The sequence below is a fragment of the Panulirus ornatus genome, chromosome 68, assembly GCF_036320965.1.
Source record: "Panulirus ornatus isolate Po-2019 chromosome 68, ASM3632096v1, whole genome shotgun sequence".
In the NCBI taxonomy this organism is placed as follows: domain Eukaryota; kingdom Metazoa; phylum Arthropoda; class Malacostraca; order Decapoda; family Palinuridae; genus Panulirus; species Panulirus ornatus.
This window is the reverse complement of record NC_092291.1, coordinates 27,652,613-27,671,176: the sequence shown is the minus strand read 5'-3', so window position 1 is coordinate 27,671,176 and position 18,564 is coordinate 27,652,613. Positions and strand designations below refer to the sequence as shown.

Below are 18,564 nucleotides of genomic sequence, written 5' to 3'. Positions count from 1 at the left end.
CTTCTTTCGCCTTCACTTCTGACACATAAATCCTTTTTGTAAACCTCTCGTCCCTCATTCTTTCCAATGTATAAACCACCTAAGCACACTCTTCAGCTCTCCCAGCCACACTTTTTATTCCCATAGCTCCCTCTTTCTCTTTTACTTAATGGCACCAAATAGTCCTCAAACTTTAATTTCCAACACATCTACCCTTCTTCGCACATCCTTATCTGTATCCGACGCCTCGTAACCATACAATAATTTTGGGACTACCTTACCCTGAGAATCACTTCTGCTTCTGTTCACTGCCACTTCCAAATTCTAACCATTCAAACTCACACACCCAACTAGCTTGTCCCTCTGCCCTAATAAACATATAATGTTCTCATTTACTTTCAAGTTCCATCTTTCACATACTTTCTCAAACACCATCTTCTGGAATTCTTCGCTCGAATCTACCACCAGTGATGTATCATCAGCAAACAATAACTGACTCACTTCCCAGACCCCTCACCCACAACAGATTGCATACTCACACCTTTCTCCAAAACCTTTGCATTTACCTCCCTTACCACCCTATCCATAAACAAATTAAACAGTCATGGTGACATCACACACCCCTGCCGCAGGCTCACCTTCACCTGGAACCACTCATACTCCTCTCTTAGAGTCCTACTCGAACATAAGCCTTACGTGCTTCCCATATAATACATTCTTAAGACCTACAACATGGTTTCATCAGATCCATGAATGTCACAAATCCTTTTGCTTCTCTAAAATATTTTTCACACATTCTTTCAATCAAACACCACATCAACATAGCCTCTATCACTCTCAAAGCAAAGTTGTTCCTCCCCATATATATATATATATATATATATATATATATATATATATATATATATATATATATATATATATTTCATCCATATTCGCCATATCCCGCGTTAGCGAGGCAGCGTTAAGAACAGAGGACTGAGCCTTAGAGGGAATATCTTCACTTGGCCCCCTTCTCTGTTCCTTCTTTCCGAACAACCATAAGAACTACAGGCACAAGTCCAACTCGGCACAACGGTGCACCGTAAGCTTGATCTTAAACCAACTACCGAGATAAAAATGTGAAAAGGCAAGTTAAATAAGGACAGGCACAGGCAATTAAAACAGGAAATGATGAGCAATCGTATGTGGTTCATATATCATGAACACGTGCAACTTTTTAAAATCTTTAACACACACACACACACACACACACACACACACACACACACACACTGATCTTAAGCTCTTGCATTGATTAGTTAGCCAAGGAACTATCATGACCTCCCAGTTCCGTAATATCCGTTATACCTCAGCCGTGTATTTTCAGCCGACTGGCTGCCTGTATCTAATAAATCGTTTATTTAAAAAAAGAATACTGAACTCACGATCCTTGATATACGATGCTAATGCTACAAATGACATGCGTAATGACAGACTGCCCATACTATGTGTATATATATATATATATATATATATATATATATATATATATATATATATATATATATATATATATATATATATAAACCGTTAAACACGACCGCGATATCGAAATAAAAAATTACGGAATCCATACATGGTATGACTAAAATTCTAGATACGCCCACTCTTAGTAATCACTGCTATCTACTTGGTATTGTGTATTGTGAAAATCTTCGGAAAAGACACGCCACTTAACACTAAGAATATTGTTCAATAACTTCAACGACAAATCACTTCTTATACTGTGTAGTAAGCAACAGGTTGCTCGTTAGGACGTAATTGTACTTACCTGACAATGGCACGAGTAAACTTGTCTTTGAATTAGATTATACAGTTCAGTGTCAGGCAGGCTGTACATCCATTTTACTCATGAGGATTCTTTATAAGTCATTCATCCAATACTAATAATAATCCAACCAAAATCAATCTGATATACGGCCATACAAGGTTACTTTTTCGAGGAAATGTTATACAAGAAACGATAGGAAGATCCAAAGAAAATCTGTTTGGATGATCGATCTGATGCAACCAGTGATAACCAGTTCAACATGAAAATAGCGTCTTCCGAGGAAAAAGATATGTCACAACAAGGTGTAATCTTCACAAAGTTAAACAATAAAGCTCACCATTGTAGTTGTCGAAGGCTGTAGGGACGTATTCTGTAGGATACCCGTTGGTGGTGTATGAGACGACTAGCGAAGTCTTGCCGACGGAACCATCACCTACCAAGACACATTTGAGCTTGGTCTTGACCTCACCATCGGGAGACCCCATCAGGTAAGCCGCCGCTGTCGGGTCGTGGGGCCGCACCAGGGGAGGCATAGTCGCCCCCGAGCCGCGGTAAATCCAATCGTACGTCGCGCCCTGTCCCGAGGTCGTTCCTAAGGTACTATATGGTGGTCGTTTGTACGACTCTGAACTTGAGTGAAACAACTCACGCGTGTACCTGTCGATGGACCGCAGGCTCCTCAACATGAGGCTAATGGCTCTTTGCCTGAGAATAATGCACAAAATTACACTAAAACATGCATCAGGAGATAAATATCAATGCGAAATTTAGTACCTTCAAATATAAATCACTAAACTATTAGTTGACACATGGCAAGCACCTCCGCACTGAGAGCGTTGTTCACTCCTTCCTGTATCACAGTCAGACTCACACTGACCCGTGTTTACGACTAACGAACCATTCGAAAAGAGCAACAGCTGATTCCTTGACGTCACTATGAACTCCACCCATGACTGGCTCAACCAATTATCTCATGAAATAGCACATATCATAATTGGTGAACTCAATTGATATGGTTGTTGTGCTGAAAATATTAGCGATGATATTTTACCAAGTACACCTACTCGTAAGAGAAAAACTGACGCGCAGTAAAGTTTTCTGATCGAGTGTACCGTAACGTCAATAAGGAAGAACAAACTTGATTAGGAAAAATACTAAATATACAATCATTGAAAAATCTGTTTTATGAAGTATGATAATGAAAACAGCAATGTTTTTTTACAATTCAGTATAAAAACGTTTACTGTACGCAACACATAGCTCGTATGTTTGATGCTTATCCAAATCACGGCTACCAACCCAAAAGTTGTAAAAAAAAAAAGTTAATGCGTCCTTTACAAACTTTTTGATGAACATGAAGAATAATGATCTTACTTTTTTGTTGCCTATTTAATAAGAATGATTTTTGATTAATGTTTTAAAACTAATAACGAATTAGTTAGTTAGTCGTCCTAAATTATAGGGATTGGTCGCCTGGTTAACTTTCATTGGCCTGTAGGGTCTGCAGTTATTCTGGTTTGTTGTTATTATACATCCACGTCTCAGTTTATAAAGGTGTGTCATGTCTGAATCTATTTCTTAGGATGGTATTCTCCTAAGACCATTGAGTAAGATTGCCATTATACCTACAGTTTCAGTGATTTTATATACATAACATTGAGTTGAATATACCCTTATGACTTTGCCGTAGAAACTGGTCGGCTTATCAAATTTCTATAGGGGCCTGCCGAATTTAACCCATGATACCCAAGAAAATCACATTATGTTTATAATTGAACTAACTTCTAAGTGTACAGATTCTTTAAAGAATGTTAAGTTTTGTTAGGTTCTATTGAGGTAAATATCAACGTAGTTTACCAGTTTAATGTGCAGTTCTTTTCTGGTGATAGTATAGTATGCAGAGTTTATATTTTGATTGTCAGTTATTTGGTTTTCCATAGTACTGGAGTGTTCATGATATAGAGTTAAAAGTGCAGTGTGATTTTGAGTGTTATAGTTAATGCTTCAATATTAAGTAAAGCAACAGTCGTGAGAGTAATGAAAATCAAGAAAAACAGTGTGATTCAAAGTAGATATAGGTTAAATATATGTAAAAATACCACCAAATCACTGAAAACCACACTTCATTTCCAGAGTAGTCAAGGTTTATCTTAATTTTTTTACATGTAAAAATTCCACAAAACCAATGAAAACCACACTTCATTTCCAGAGTAGTCAAGGTTTATCTTAATTTTTTTACATCATATGTCTATTTTAACTGTGTATGAAAACTACTCTGGGAATATGGTTACTTATGCTTAGATGCGTTATATTATTCAGAGTAATTGCTGAAGTACTCCTGCAAAGGACCACCTTTGTCTTGTCTTGTATGATATTGGGAAAGGAAATTAATTATGGTAAGAAAGATTTAGGTAATACATCTGTAAAAAATCAACATAATGCTCAAAAGCTTCATCTGGCCTCCCTTCTATTCCAAATATACTTGTGATATGAAAATTAAAGATAAAAAGGATTGAAAAGGAAAAGAATATTGTGATCTATATTCTATGGACCTGCATGGTTTAATGGTTAAAATATTTTGGCCATGGCACATGACACATGCATTGGCTGCTTAGGTACGAATTTAGGTTATTTCACATTCTGATTTAGGCAGCTGGTCAATTACACCCAGTTCATCTTTTCCAGGATTTGGTAGATTAATTGGTTACCTGGTTTAATCAGGGTATATATATATATATATATATATATATATATATATATATATATATATATATATATATATATTATCCCTGGGGATAGGGGATTAAGAATACTTCCCACGTATTCCCTGCATGTCGTAGAAGGCGACTAAAAGGGGAGGGAGCGGGGGGCTGGAAATCCTCCCCTCTCGTTTTTTTTTTTATTTTCCAAAACAAGGAGCAGAGTGGGGCCAGGTGACGATATTCCAAAAGAGGCCCAGTCCTCTGTTCTTCGCGCTACCTCGCAAACGCGGGAGACAGCGACAAAGCAAAATGAATGAATATATATATATATCTTCGAAATGAAGATGAAGTGAACCACAGTAGTAAGAGAGAAGGAACCCTTCCGCCGCTTAGGTCTAGAAGGAGGAGTCTATCCCGCCTGGGGAAAGCTCCGGTTTCGTCTGACCGAGTAAGTAGAGAAACGATCAAAGTAGTGGTATTTCACTACCGGCCACAGAAATGGCCTCCCACTTATGCTACACCTATGATGTCTCTCTACAGTCTTTTTCCCTGGGGATAGGGGAGAAAGAATACTTCCCACGTATTCCCTGCGTGTCGTAGAAGGCGACTAAAAGAGGAGGGAGCGGGTGGCTGGAAATCCTCCCCTCTCGTTTTTTTTTTCTATTTTCCAAAAGAAGGAACAGAGAAGGGGGCCAGGTGAGGATGTTCCCTCAAAGGCCCAGTCCTCTGTTCTAAACGCTACCTCGCTAATGCGGGAAATGGCAAATAGTTTGAAAAAAGAAAAAAGATATATATATATATTTATTTATTTATATATTTGCTTTGCTTTTGCTTTGTCACTGACTCCTGCGTTAGCGGGGTAGCACAAGGAAACAGACGAAAGAATGACCCAACCCACCCACATATGCATATACATACACATCCACACACGCAAATATACATACCTATACATCTCAACGTATACATATATATACACACACAGACATACATATATACACATGTACATAACTCATACTGCCTGCCTTTATTCATTCCCATTGCCACCCCACCACACATGAAATAACAACGCCCTCCCCCTCATTTGTGCGAGGTAATGCTAGGAAAAAACAACAAAGGCCACATTCGTTCACAGTCTCTAGCTATCATGTAATAATGCACCGAAACCACAGCTCCCTTTCCACATCCAGGCCCCACAGACTTTCCATGTTTTACCCCAGACGCTTCACATTCCCTGGTTCAATCCATTGACAGCACATCGACCCCAGTATACCACATCGTTCCAATTCACTCTATTCCTTGCACGCCTTTCACCCTCCTGCATGTTCAGGCCCCGATCACTCAAAATCTTTTTCACTCCATCTTTCCACCTCCAATTTGGTCTCCCACTTCTCGTTCCTCCACCTCTGACACATATATCCTCTTGGTCAATCTTTAATCACTCATTCTCTCTATGTGACCAAACCATTTCAAAATACCCTCTTCTGCTCTCTCGGCCACACTCTTTTTATTACCACACATCTCTCTTACCCTATTATTACTTACTCGATCAAACCACCTCACACCACATATTGTACTAAAACATCTCATTTCCAGCACATCCACCCTCCTCCGCACAACTCTATCCATAGCCCACGCTTTGCAACCATATGATATCATAGGAACCAATATTCCTTCAAACATACCCATTTTTGCTTTCCAAGATAATGTTCTCAATTTCCACACGTTTTTCAATGCTCCCAGAACTTTCGCCCCCTCCCCCACCCTATGATTCATTTCTGCTTCCATGGTTCCATCTGCTGCTAAATACACTCCCAGATATCTAAAACACTTCACTTCCTCCAGTTTTTCTCCATTCAAACTTATCTCCCATTTGACTTGACCCTCAACCCTACTGTACCTAATAATCTTACTCGTATTCACATTTACTGTCAGCTTTCTTCTTTCACACCCTTTACCAAACTCAGTCACCAGCTTCTGCAGTTTCTCACATGAATCAGCCACCAGCGCTGTATCATCAGCAAACAACAACTGACTCACTTCCCAAGCTCTCTCAACCACAACAGACTGCATACTTTCCTCTCTTCCTACACGTACACATGCCTTACATCCTCGATAAAAACTTTTCACTGCTTCTAACAACTTGCCTCCCACACCATATATTCTTAGTACCTTCCACAGAGCATCTCTGTCAACTCTATCATATGCCTTCTCCAGATCCATAAATGCTACATACAAATCCATTTGCTTTTCTAAGTATTTCTCACATACATTCTTCAAAGCAGACACCTGATCCACACATCCTCTGCCACTTCTGAAACCTCACTGCTCTTCCTCAATCTGACGCTCTGTACATGCTTTCACCCTCTCAATCAATACCCTACCATATAATTTACCAGGAATACTCAACAAACTTATACCTCTGTAATTTGAGCACTCACTCTTATCCCCTTTGCCTTTGCACTATGGCACTATGCAAGAATTCCGCCAATCCTCAGGCACCTCACCATGAGTCATACATACATTAAATAACCTTACCAACCAGTCAACAATACAGTCACCCCCTTTTTTAATAAATTCCACTGCAATATCATCCAAACCTGCTGCCTTGCCGGCTTTCATCTTCCGTAAAGCTTTTACTACCTCTTCTCTGTTTACCAGAAGTGGTAGAGGATGTGTGGATCAGGTGTTTGCTTTGAAGAATGTATGTGAGAAATACTTAGAAAAGCAAATGGATTTGTATGTAGCATTTATGGATCTGGAGAAGGCATATGATAGAGTTGATAGAGATGCTCTGTGGAAGGTATTAAGAATATATGGTGTGGGAGGAAAGTTGTTAGAAGCAGTGAAAAGTTTTTATCGAGTATGTAAGGCATGTGTACGTGTAGGAAGAGAGGAAAGTGATTGGTTCTCAGTGAATGTAGGTTTGTGGCAGGGGTGTGTGATGTCTCCATGGTTGTTTAATTTGTTTATGGATGGGGTTGTTAGGGAGGTAAATGCAAGAGTTTTCGAAAGAGGGGCAAGTATGAAGTCTGTTGGGGATGAGAGAGCTTGGGAAGTGAGTCAGTTGTTGTTCGCTGATGATACAGCGCTGGTGGCTGATTCATGTGAGAAACTGCAGAAGCTGGTGACTGAGTTTGGTAAAGTGTGTGAAAGAAGAAAGTTAAGAGTAAATGTGAATAAGAGCAAGGTTATTAGGTACAGTAGGGTTGAGGGTCAAGTAAATTGTGAGGTGAGTTTGAATGGAGAAAAACTGGAGGAAGTGAAGTGTTTTAGATATCTGGGAGTGGATCTGGCAGCGGATGGAACCATGGAAGCGGAAGTGGATCATAGGGTGGGGGAGGGGGCGAAAATTCTGGGGGCCTTGAAGAATGTGTGGAAGTCAAGAACATTATCTCGGAAAGCAAAAATGGGTATGTTTGAAGGAATAGTGGTTCCAACAATGTTGTATGGTTGCGAGGTGTGGGCTATGGATAGAGTTGTGCGCAGGAGGATGGATGTGCTGGAAATGAGATGTTTGAGGACAATGTGTGGTGTGAGGTGGTTTGATCGAGTGAGTAACGTAAGGGTAAGAGAGATGTGTGGAAATAAAAAGAGCGTGGTTGAGAGAGCAGAAGAGGGTGTTTTGAAATGGTTTGGTCACATGGAGAGAATGAGTGAGGAAAGATTGACCAAGAGGATATATGTGTCGGAGGTGGATGGAACGAGGAGAAGAGGGAGACCAAATTGGAGGTGGAAAGATGGAGTGAAAAAGATTTTGTGTGATCGGGGCCTGAACATGCAGGAGGGTGAAAGGAGGGCAAAGAATAGAGTGAATTGGAGCGATGTGGTATACCGGGGTTGACGTGCTGTCAGTGGATTGAATCAAGGCATGTGAAGCGTCTGGGGTAAACCATGGAAAGCTGTGTAGGTATGTATATTTGCGTGTGTGGACGTATGTATATACATGTGTATGGGGGGGGGTTGGGCCATTTCTTTTGTCTGTTTCCTTGCGCTACCTCGCAAACGCGGGAGACAGCGACAAAGTATAATAAAAAAAAAAATGATATATATATATATATATATATATATATATATATATATATATATATATGTGTGTGTGTGTGTGTGTGTGAGGAAGTACCAGGAGAGACTGAGTACAGAATGGAAAAAGGTGAGAACAATGGAAGCAAGGGGAGTGGGGGAGGAATGGGATGTATTTAGGGAATCAGTGATGGATTGCGCAAAAGATGCTTGTGGCATGAGAAGAGTGGGAGGTGGGTTGATTAGAAAGGGTAGTGAGTGGTGGGATGAAGAAGTAAGAGTATTAGTGAAAGAGAAGAGAGAGGCATTTGGACGATTTTTGCAGGGAAAAAATGCAATTGAGTGGGAGATGTATAAAAGAAAGAGACAGGAGGTCAAGAGAAAGGTGCAAGAGGTGAAAAAAAGGGCAAATGAGAGTTGGGGTGAGAGAGTATCATTAAATTTTAGGGAGAATAAAAAGATGTTCTGGAAGGAGGTAAATAAAGTGCGTAAGACAAGGGAGCAAATGGGAACTTCAGAGAAGGGCGCAAATGGGGAGGTAATAACAAGTAGTTGTGATGTGAGAAGGAGATGGAGTGAGTATTTTGAAGATTTGTTGAATGTGTTTGATGATAGAGTGGCAGATATAGGGTGTTTTGGTCGATGTGGTGTGCAAAGTGATAGGGTTAGGGAAAATGATTTGGTAAACAGAGAAGAGGTAGTGAAAGCTTTGCGGAAGATGAAAGCCGGCAAGGCAGCAGGTTTGGATGGTATTGCAGTGGAATTTATTAAAAAAGGGGGTGACTGTATTGTTGACTGGTTGGTAAGGTTATTTAATGTATGTATGACTCATGGTGAGGTGCCTGAGGATTGGCGGAATGCGTGCATAGTGCCATTGTACAAAGGCAAAGGGGATAAGAGTGAGTGCTCAAATTACAGAGGTATAAGTTTGTTGAGTATTCCTGGTAAATTATATGGGAGGGTATTGATTGAGAGGGTGAAGGCATGTACAGAGCATCAGATTGGGGAAGAGCAGTGTGGTTTCAGAAGTGGTAGAGGATGTGTGGATCAGGTGTTTGCTTTGAAGAATGTATGTGAGAAATACTTAGAAAAGCAAATGGATTTGTATGTAGCATTTATGGATCTGGAGAAGGCATATGATAGAGTTGATAGAGATGCTCTGTGGAAGGTATTAAGAATATATGGTGTGGGAGGAAAGTTGTTAGAAGCAGTGAAAAGTTTTTATCGAGGATGTAAGGCATGTGTACGTGTAGGAAGAGAGGAAAGTGATTGGTTCTCAGTGAATGTAGGTTTGCGACAGGGGTGTGTGATGTCTCCATGGTTGTTTAATTTGTTTATGGATGGGGTTGTTAGGGAGGTAAATGCAAGAGTTTTGGAAAGAGGGGCAAGTATGAAGTCTGTTGGGGATGAGAGAGCTTGGGAAGTGAGTCAGTTGTTGTTCGCTGATGATACAGCGCTGGTGGCTGATTCATGTGAGAAACTGCAGAAGCTGGTGACTGAGTTTGGTAAAGTGTGTGGAAGAAGAAAGTTGAGAGTGAATGTGAATAAGAGCAAGGTTATTAGGTACAGTAGGGTTGAGGGTCAAGTCAATTGGGAGGTGAGTTTGAATGGAGAAAAACTGGAGGAAGTGAAGTGTTTTAGATATCTGGGAGTGGATTTGGCAGCGGATGGAACCATGGAAGCGGAAGTGGATCATAGGGTGGGGGAGGGGGCGAAAATTCTGGGAGCCTTGAAGAATGTGTGGAAGTCGAGAACATTATCTCGGAAAGCAAAAATGGGTATGTTTGAAGGAATAGTGGTTCCAACAATGTTGTATGGTTGCGAGGCGTGGGCTATGGATAGAGTTGTGCGCAGGAGGATGGATGTGCTGGAAATGAGATGTTTGAGGACAATATGTGGTGTGAGGTGGTTTGATCGAGTGAGTAACGTAAGGGTAAGAGAGATGTGTGGAAATAAAAAGAGCGTGGTTGAGAGAGCAGAAGAGGGTGTTTTGAAGTGGTTTGGGCACATGGAGAGGATGAGTGAGGAAAGATTGACCAAGAGGATATATGTGTCGGAGGTGGAGGGAGCAAGGAGGAGAGGGAGACCAAACTGGAGGTGGAAAGATGGAGTGAAAAAGATTTTGTGTGATCGGGGCCTGAACATGCAGGAGGGTGAAAGGAGGGCAAGGAATAGAGTGAATTGGAGCGATGTGGTATACCGGGGTTGACGTGCTGTCAGTGGATTGAATCAAGGCATGTGAAGCGTCTGGGGTAAACCATGGAAAGCTGTGTAGGTATGTGTATTTGCGTGTGTGGACGTGTGTATATACATGTGTGTGGGGGGGGTTGGGCCATTTCTTTCGTCTGTTTCCTTGCGCTACCTCGCAAACGCGGGAGACAGCGACAAAGTATAATAAAAAAAAATAAATAATATATATATATATATATATATATATATATATATATATATATATATATATATATATATACGAATAAAGTGTATATGAATGCGCTCCTTCATAGAACATACAAAGCTCCAACAGCCAGGATCGAACCTGGGACCCCTTGTGCAAGAGGCAGGCATGCTAACCGTTAGGCTAAGGGACTGTATAATAGGAAACAACTATTCGAATTACTAAGTACTCGAATACCCTTCGTCTCACAATGGTGAGCAACGGGGTCTATCGGTTGTTTCCGAACAGAACACTTAGCCAGCTGATAGCGTTTTACCGAACCTGACTGTACAACGCGGAGTTATATGAATACGAATAATGTGTATATGAACGCGCACCTTCATAGAACATACAAAGCTCCAACAGCCAGGATCGAACCTGGGACCCCTTGTGCAAGAGGCAGGCATGCTAACCGCTAGGCTAAGGGACTGTATAATAGGAAACAACTCTTCGAAATACTAAGTACTCAAATACTCTTCGTCTCACAATGGTGAGCAACGGGGTCTATGGGTTGTTTCCGAACAGAACACATAGCCAGCTGATAGCGTTTTACCGAACCTGACCGTACAACGCGGAGTTATATGAATATGAATAAAGTGTGTATGAACACGCACCTTCATAGAACATACAAAGCTCCAACAGCCAGGATCGAACGTGGGACCCCTTGTGCAAGAGGCAGGCATGCTAACCGCTAGGCTAAGGGACTATATAATAGGAAACAACTATTCAAAATACTAAGTACTCGAATACCCTTCGTCTCACAGTGGTGAGTAATGGGGTCTATGGGTTGTTTCCGAACAGAACACATAGCCAGCTATCAGCTGGTTGTTTCCGAACAGAACACATAGCCAGCTATCAGCTGGCTATGTGTTCTGTTCGGAAACAACCAATAAACCCCGTTGCTCACCATTGTGAGACGAAGGGTATTTGAGTACTTAGTATTTTCAATAGTTGTTTCCTATTATACAGTCCCTTAGCCTAGCGGTTAGCATGCCTGCCTCTTGCACAAGGGGTCCCAGGTTCGATCCTGGCTGTTGGAGCTTTGTATGTTCTATGAAGGTGCGCGTTCATATACACTTTATTTGTATTCATATAGCTCTGCGTTGTACAGGCAGGTTCGGTAAAATGCTATCAGCTGGCTATGTGTTCTGTTCGGAAACAACCAATAGACCCCGTTGCTCACCATTGTGAGACGAAGGGTATTCGAGTACTTAGTATTTCGAATAGTTGTTTCCTATTATACAGTCCCTTAGCCTAGCGGTTAGCATGCCTGCCTCTTGCACAAGGGGTCCCAGGTTCGATCCTGGCTGTTGGAGCTTTGTATGATATATATATATATATATATATCTTTCTTTTTCTTTCAAACTATTCGCCATTTTCCGCATTAGGGAGGTAGCATTAAGAACAGAGGAGTGGGCCTTTGAGGGAATACCCTCACCTGGCCCAATTCTCTGTTCCTTCTTTTGGAAAATTAAAAAAAAACCGAGAGGGGAGGATTTCCAGCCCCCCGATCCCATATATTCATTTGCAAATATGATAATCGAAAGGTAACGAATATTAAGTTACCATAAATAATGAGAAATCAAAAAGAATAAGGATCTTCATCTGACTTGTCCCTGTTCGTTCTCATGGGATGTAATAAAGGTTGGGAATATTTCCAGTCTCCCACTCCTGCCCAACGTATCTACTTTCTTTGACATGTAGGAGGTATGTGTGCAGCATTCTTTCTCCCCTGAATCCAGAGATAGTACTTACATTTATCTGTATATATATTTACATCAGAATTACTCCCAGAAAAATGGTAGTCTCTGGAATAAGCACCTATAGTGACCAAGAGACACTTAGTATTGGAAGTTGTTCAAAGTAAGCATAGCCAATGCTAGTGTTCATGCAATAACTTCCAGCACTTGCTATGCAAATCATAGTATGGCGATTCCCAGCATAAGGGTTAGAACATACATTAAAACAAACATTATCATAGTTATCATGAGAAAGAGTAGATGCATGAGAAAAGCAGGACAAAGTATGAACATTTCACAGATATATCTATGTAATGTTAATCATAAAATCTAGTTGCTGTTAGTTGCTGTATGAAAATAATGCTTAAGAACTCATAAATTGTGAAGATGTAAAAGAATGATTCACTTTCCCAGAAGTAGTAAAAATTACAAACATTTTCATCTCTAGTTAAAGAAAAAAATTAATGAGCTTGTTCTAAGCATTTGATAAATGCATGGAACTAATGTAGTAAAAAATGAAAATGATTAAGACAAACCAAGAGGAAAGAACAATAATGCAAAATGTAAACCGATGTAAATGGGGTGGGATTGAAATGTTGAAAGCTACGGCCCTGCATTTACTCATATATATACTTTGTAAATTATTACTTCTAGCAATGAACATGGAGTGAGAACCTAAGGCATTTACAAGGTATGACTGTACAACATGGACAGATTTATCTACTTACTGAGATATCACTGAAACCTTATATCTACTAAATCTGCAATACTATTAATCACATCCACTATTCATTTTCATATTCATTTTCAACCATATATATATATATATATGGTTGGGCCATTTCTTTCGTCTGTTTCCTTGCGCTACCTCGCAAACGCGGGAGACAGCGACAAAGCAAAAAATATATATATATAGGTTTGCGGCAGGGGTGTGTGATGTCTCCATGGTTGTTTAATTTGTTTATGGATGGGGTTGTTAGGGAGGTAAATGCAAGAGTTTTGGAAAGAGGGGCAAGTATGAAGTCTGTTGGGGATGAGAGAGCTTGGGAAGTGAGTCAGTTGTTGTTTGCTGATGATACAGCGCTGGTGGCTGATTCATGTGAGAAACTGCAGAAGCTGGTGACTGAGTTTGGTAAAGTGTGTGGAAGAAGAAAGTTAAGAGTAAATGTGAATAAGAGCAAGGTTATTAGGTGAGTTTGAATGGAGAAAAACTGGAGGAAGTGAAGTGTTTTAGATATCTGGGAGTGGATCTGGCAGCGGATGGAACCATGGAAGCGGAAGTGGATCATAGGGTGGGGGAGGGGGCAAAAATTCTGGGGGCCTTGAAGAATGTGTGGAAGTCGAGAACATTATCTCGGAAAGCAAAAATGGGTATGTTTGAAGGAATAGTGGTTCCAACAATGTTGTATGGTTGTGAGGCGTGGGCTATGGATAGAGTTGTGCGCAGGAGGATGGATGTGCTGGAAATGAGATGTTTGAGGACAATGTGTGGTGTGAGGTGGTTTGATCGAGTGAGTAACGTAAGGGTAAGAGAGATGTGTGGAAATAAAAAGAGCGTGGTTGAGAGAGCAGAAGGGGGTGTTTTGAAGTGGTTTGGGCACATGGAGAGGATGAGTGAGGAAAGATTGACCAAGAGGATATATGTGTCGGAGGTGGAGGGAGCAAGGAGAAGAGGGAGACCAAATTGGAGGTGGAAAGATGGAGTGAAAAAGATTTTGTGTGATCGGGGCCTGAACATGCAGGAGGGTGAAAGGAGGGCAAGGAATAGAGTGAATTGGAGCGATGTGGTATACCGGGGTTGACGTGCTGTCAGTGGATTGAATCAAGGCATGTGAAGCGTCTGGGGTAAACCATGGAAAGCTGTGTAGGTATGTATATTTGCGTGTGTGGACGTATGTATATACATGTGTATGGGGGGGGGGTTGGGCCATTTCTTTCGTCTGTTTCCTTGCTCTACCTCGCAAACGCGGGAGACAGCGACAAAGTATAAAAAAAAAAAATATATATATATATATATATATATATATATATATATATATATATATATATATATATATATATATATATATTCTTTCTTTCTTTCAAACTATTCGCCATTTCCCGCATTAGCGAGGTAGCGTCAAGAACAGAGGACTGGGCCTTTGAGGGAATACCCTCACCTGGCCCAATTCTCTGTTCCTTCTTTTGGAAAATTAAAAAAAAAACGAGAGGGGAGGATTTCCAGCCCCCCGCTCCCTCCCCTTTTAGTCGCCTTCTACGACACGCAGGGAATACGTGGGAAGTATTCTTTCTCCCCTATCCCCAGGGATAATATATATATATATATATGTATATATATATATATATATATATATAGAAGAGAGGAAAGTGATTGGTTCTCAGTGAATGTAGGTTTGCGGCAGGGGTGTGTGATGTCTCCATGGTTGTTTAATTTGTTTATGGATGGGGTTGTTAGGGAGGTGAATGCAAGAGTTTTCGGAAAGAGGGGCAAGTATGAAGTCTGTTGGGGATGAGAGAGCTTGGGAAGTGAGTCAGTTGTTGTTCGCTGATGATACAGCGCTGGTGGCTGATTCATGTGAGAAACTGCAGAAGCTGGTGACTGAGTTTGGTAAAGTGTGTGAAAGAAGAAAGTTAAGAGTAAATGTGAATAAGAGCAAGGTTATTAGGTACAGTAGGGTTGAGGGTCAAGTCAATTGGGAGGCAAGTTTGAATGGAGAAAAACTGGAGGAAGTAAAGTGTTTTAGATATCTAGGAGTGGATCTGGCAGCGGATGGAACCATGGAAGCGGAAGTGAATCATAGGGTGGGGGAGGGGGCGAAAATCCTGGGAGCCTTGAAGAATGTGTGGAAGTCGAGAACATTATCTCGGAAAGCAAAAATGGGTATGTTTGAAGGAATAGTGGTTCCAACAATGTTGTATGGTTGCGAGGCGTGGGCTATGGACAGAGTTGTGCGCAGGAGGATGGATGTGCTGGAAATGAGATGTTTGAGGACAATGTGTGGTGTGAGGTGGTTTGATCGAGTAAGTAATGTAAGGGTAAGAGAGATGTGTGGAAATAAAAAGAGCGTGGTTGAGAGAGCAGAAGAGGGTGTTTTGAAATGGTTTGGGCACATGGAGAGAATGAGTGAGGAAAGATTGACCAAGAGGATATATGTGTCGGAGGTGGAGGGAACGAGGAGAAGTGGGAGACCAAATTGGAGGTGGAAAGATGGAGTGAAAAAGATTTTGTGTGATCGGGGCCTCAACATGCAGGAGCGTGAAAGGCGGGCAAGGAATAGAGTGAATTGGATCGATGTGGTATATCGAGGTTGACGTGCTGTCAGTGGATTGAATCAGGGCATGTGAAGCGTCTGGGGTAAACCATGGAAAGTTGTGTGGGGCCTGGATGTGGAAAGGGAGCTGTGGTTTCGGGCATTATTGCGTGACAGCTGGAGACTGAGTGTGAACGAATGGGGCCTTTGTTGTCTTTTCCTAGTGCTACCTCGCACACGTGAGGGGGGAGGGGGATGGTATTCCATGTGTGGCGAGGTGGCGATGGGAATGAATAGGGGCAGACAGTGTGAATTGTATGCATGGGTATATATGTATGTGTCTGTGTGTGTATATATATGTGTACATTGAGATGTATAGGTTTGTATATTTGCGTGTGTGGGCGTGTGTGTGTGTACATTGTGTATTGGGGTGGGTTGGGCCATTTCTTTCGTCTGTTTCCTTGCGCCACCTCGCAAACGCGGGAGACAGAGACAAAGCAAAATAAAAAAATGAAAATATATATTTTTTTTTTTTTATATACTTTGTCGCTGTCTCCCGCGTTTGCGAGGTAGCGCAAGGAAACAGACGAAAGAAATGGCCCAACCCCCCCATACACATGTACATACACACGTCCACACACGCAAATATACATACCTACACAGCTTTCCATGGTTTACCCCAGACGCTTCACATGCCTTGATTCAATCCACTGACAGCACGTCAACCCCTGTATACCACATCGCTCCAATTCACTCTATTCCTTGCCCTCCTTTCACCCTCCTGCATGTTCAGGCCCCGATCACACAAAATCTTTTTCACTCCATCTTTCCACCTCCAATTTGGTCTCCCTCTTCTCCTCGTTCCCTCCACCTCCGACACATATATCCTCTTGGTCAATCTTTCCTCACTCATTCTCTCCATGTGCCCAAACCATTTCAAAACACCCTCTTCTGCTCTCTCAACCACGCTCTTTTTATTTCCACACATCTCTCTTACCCTTACGTTACTTACTCGATCAAACCACCTCACACCACACATTTTCCTCAAACATCTCATTTCCAGCACATCCATCCTCCTGCGCACATCTCTATCCATAGCCCACGCCTCGCAACCATACAACATTGTTGGAACCACTATTCCTTCAATACCCATTTATGCTTTCCAGATAAGTCTACTTAATCATCCAAAATCGCACCCCTCCCACCTATATCACTTCGCTTCCATTCATCGTGAAATCATCCAATATCTAAAAACTTACTTCCTCCTTTTCTCATTAAATCATCCCATTGACTTGACCCTCACCCTACTGACCTAATAACTTGCACTTATTCAAATACTCTTAACTTTCCTTCCCACGACTACACTTCACCAGTCTGAGTTTCTCACATGAATCAGCATATATTTATAGATATATCCTTGGAGAATACGGGAGAAAGACATACTTCCCACGCATTCCTCACGTGTTGTAGAAGGCGACTAAAGGGGACGGGAGCAGGGGGGCTAGAAACCCTCCCCTCGTATTTTAACTTTCTAAACAGGAAACAGAAGGAGTCACACGGGGAGTGCTCATCCTCCTCGAAGGCTCAGATTGGGGTGTCTAAATGTGTGTAGATGTAACCAAGATGAGAAAAAAGAAGATATAGGTAGTAAGTTTGAGGAAAGGAACCTGGATGTTTTGGCTCTGCGTGAAACGAAGCTCAAGGGTATAGGGAAGAGTGGTTTGGGAATGGCTTGGGAGTAATGTCAGGGGTTAGTGAGAGGACAAGAGCAAGTGAAGGAGTAGCACTACTCCTGAAACAGTAGTGGTGGGAGTATGTGAGTGTAAGAAAGTAAACTCTAGATTGATATGGATAAAACTGAAAGTGAATGGAGAGAGATGGGTGATTATTGGTGCTTATGCACCTGGGCGTGAGAAGAAAGATCATGAGAGGCAAGTAATTTGGGAGCAACTGAGTGAGTGTGTTAGTAGTTTTGATGCACAAGACCAGTTTATAGTGATGGGTGATTTGAATGCAAAGGTGAGTAATGTGGCAGTTGAGCGAATAATTGGTGTACATGGGGTGTTCAGTGTTGTAAATGGTAATGGTGAAGAGCTTGTAGGTTTATGTGCTGAAAAAGGGCTGGTGATTGGGAATACCTGGTTTAAAGTGAGAGACATACATAAGTATATGTATGTAAGTAGGAGAGATGGCCAGAGAATGTTATTGGATTACGTGTTAATTGATAGCTGCGTGAGACAGACTTTTGGATGTTAATGTGCTGAGAGTTGCAACTAGAGAGATGTCTGATCATTATCTTGTGGAGGGGAAGGTGAAAATTTTTAGATGTTTTCAGAAAAGAAGAGAGACTGTTAGGGTGAAGCGAGTGGTGAGAGTAAGTGAGCTTAGGAAGGAAACTTGTGTGATGAAGGACCAGGAGAGAATGAGTACAGAAAGGAAAAAGATGAGACCAAAAGACGTAAGGGGAGTGGGGGAGGAATGGGATGTATTTAGGGAAGCGGTGATGGCTTGTGCAAAAGATGCTTGTGGAATGAGAAGCGTGGGAGGTGGGCAGATTAGAAAGGGTAGTGAGTGGTGGGATGAAAAAGTAAGATTATTAGTGAAAGAGAAGAGAGAGGCATTTGGA

The 18,564-nt window shown here is 41.5% G+C and overlaps 2 protein-coding genes across 9 annotated transcripts in view; one reads left to right on the top strand and one right to left on the bottom strand.

Moving 5' to 3' along the window:
• LOC139747255 (rho-related GTP-binding protein RhoU-like) overlaps positions 1–2,687 on the bottom strand; it is a 796,670-nt gene extending 793,983 nt beyond the window's left edge. Inside the window, exons 1-2 of one of the 3 annotated variants that reach the window (XM_071659343.1) lie at positions 2,613–2,687; positions 2,130–2,497 (exon numbers count right to left, since the gene is read on the bottom strand). In XM_071659343.1, the coding sequence (XP_071515444.1) occupies positions 2,130–2,478 (349 nt within the window). In that variant the 5' untranslated portion in view covers positions 2,479–2,497; positions 2,613–2,687. Of the gene's footprint in view, positions 1–2,129; positions 2,498–2,566 lie in introns of all 3 variants that reach the window. The other 2 variants (XM_071659344.1, XM_071659345.1) reach the window with 2 other exon arrangements.
• A 567-nt stretch (positions 2,688–3,254) lies between these two features.
• The window catches only part of LOC139747309 (adipocyte plasma membrane-associated protein Hemomucin-like), a 109,487-nt gene continuing 94,177 nt past the window's right edge, over positions 3,255–18,564 (top strand). For 2 of the 6 annotated variants that reach the window (XM_071659462.1, XM_071659459.1), the window contains exon 1: positions 3,269–3,399. The gene's annotated coding sequence lies outside the window, so the exon portion shown is untranslated. Of the gene's footprint in view, positions 3,400–18,564 lie in introns of all 6 variants that reach the window. The other 4 variants (XM_071659461.1, XM_071659458.1, XM_071659463.1 and 1 more) reach the window with 4 other exon arrangements.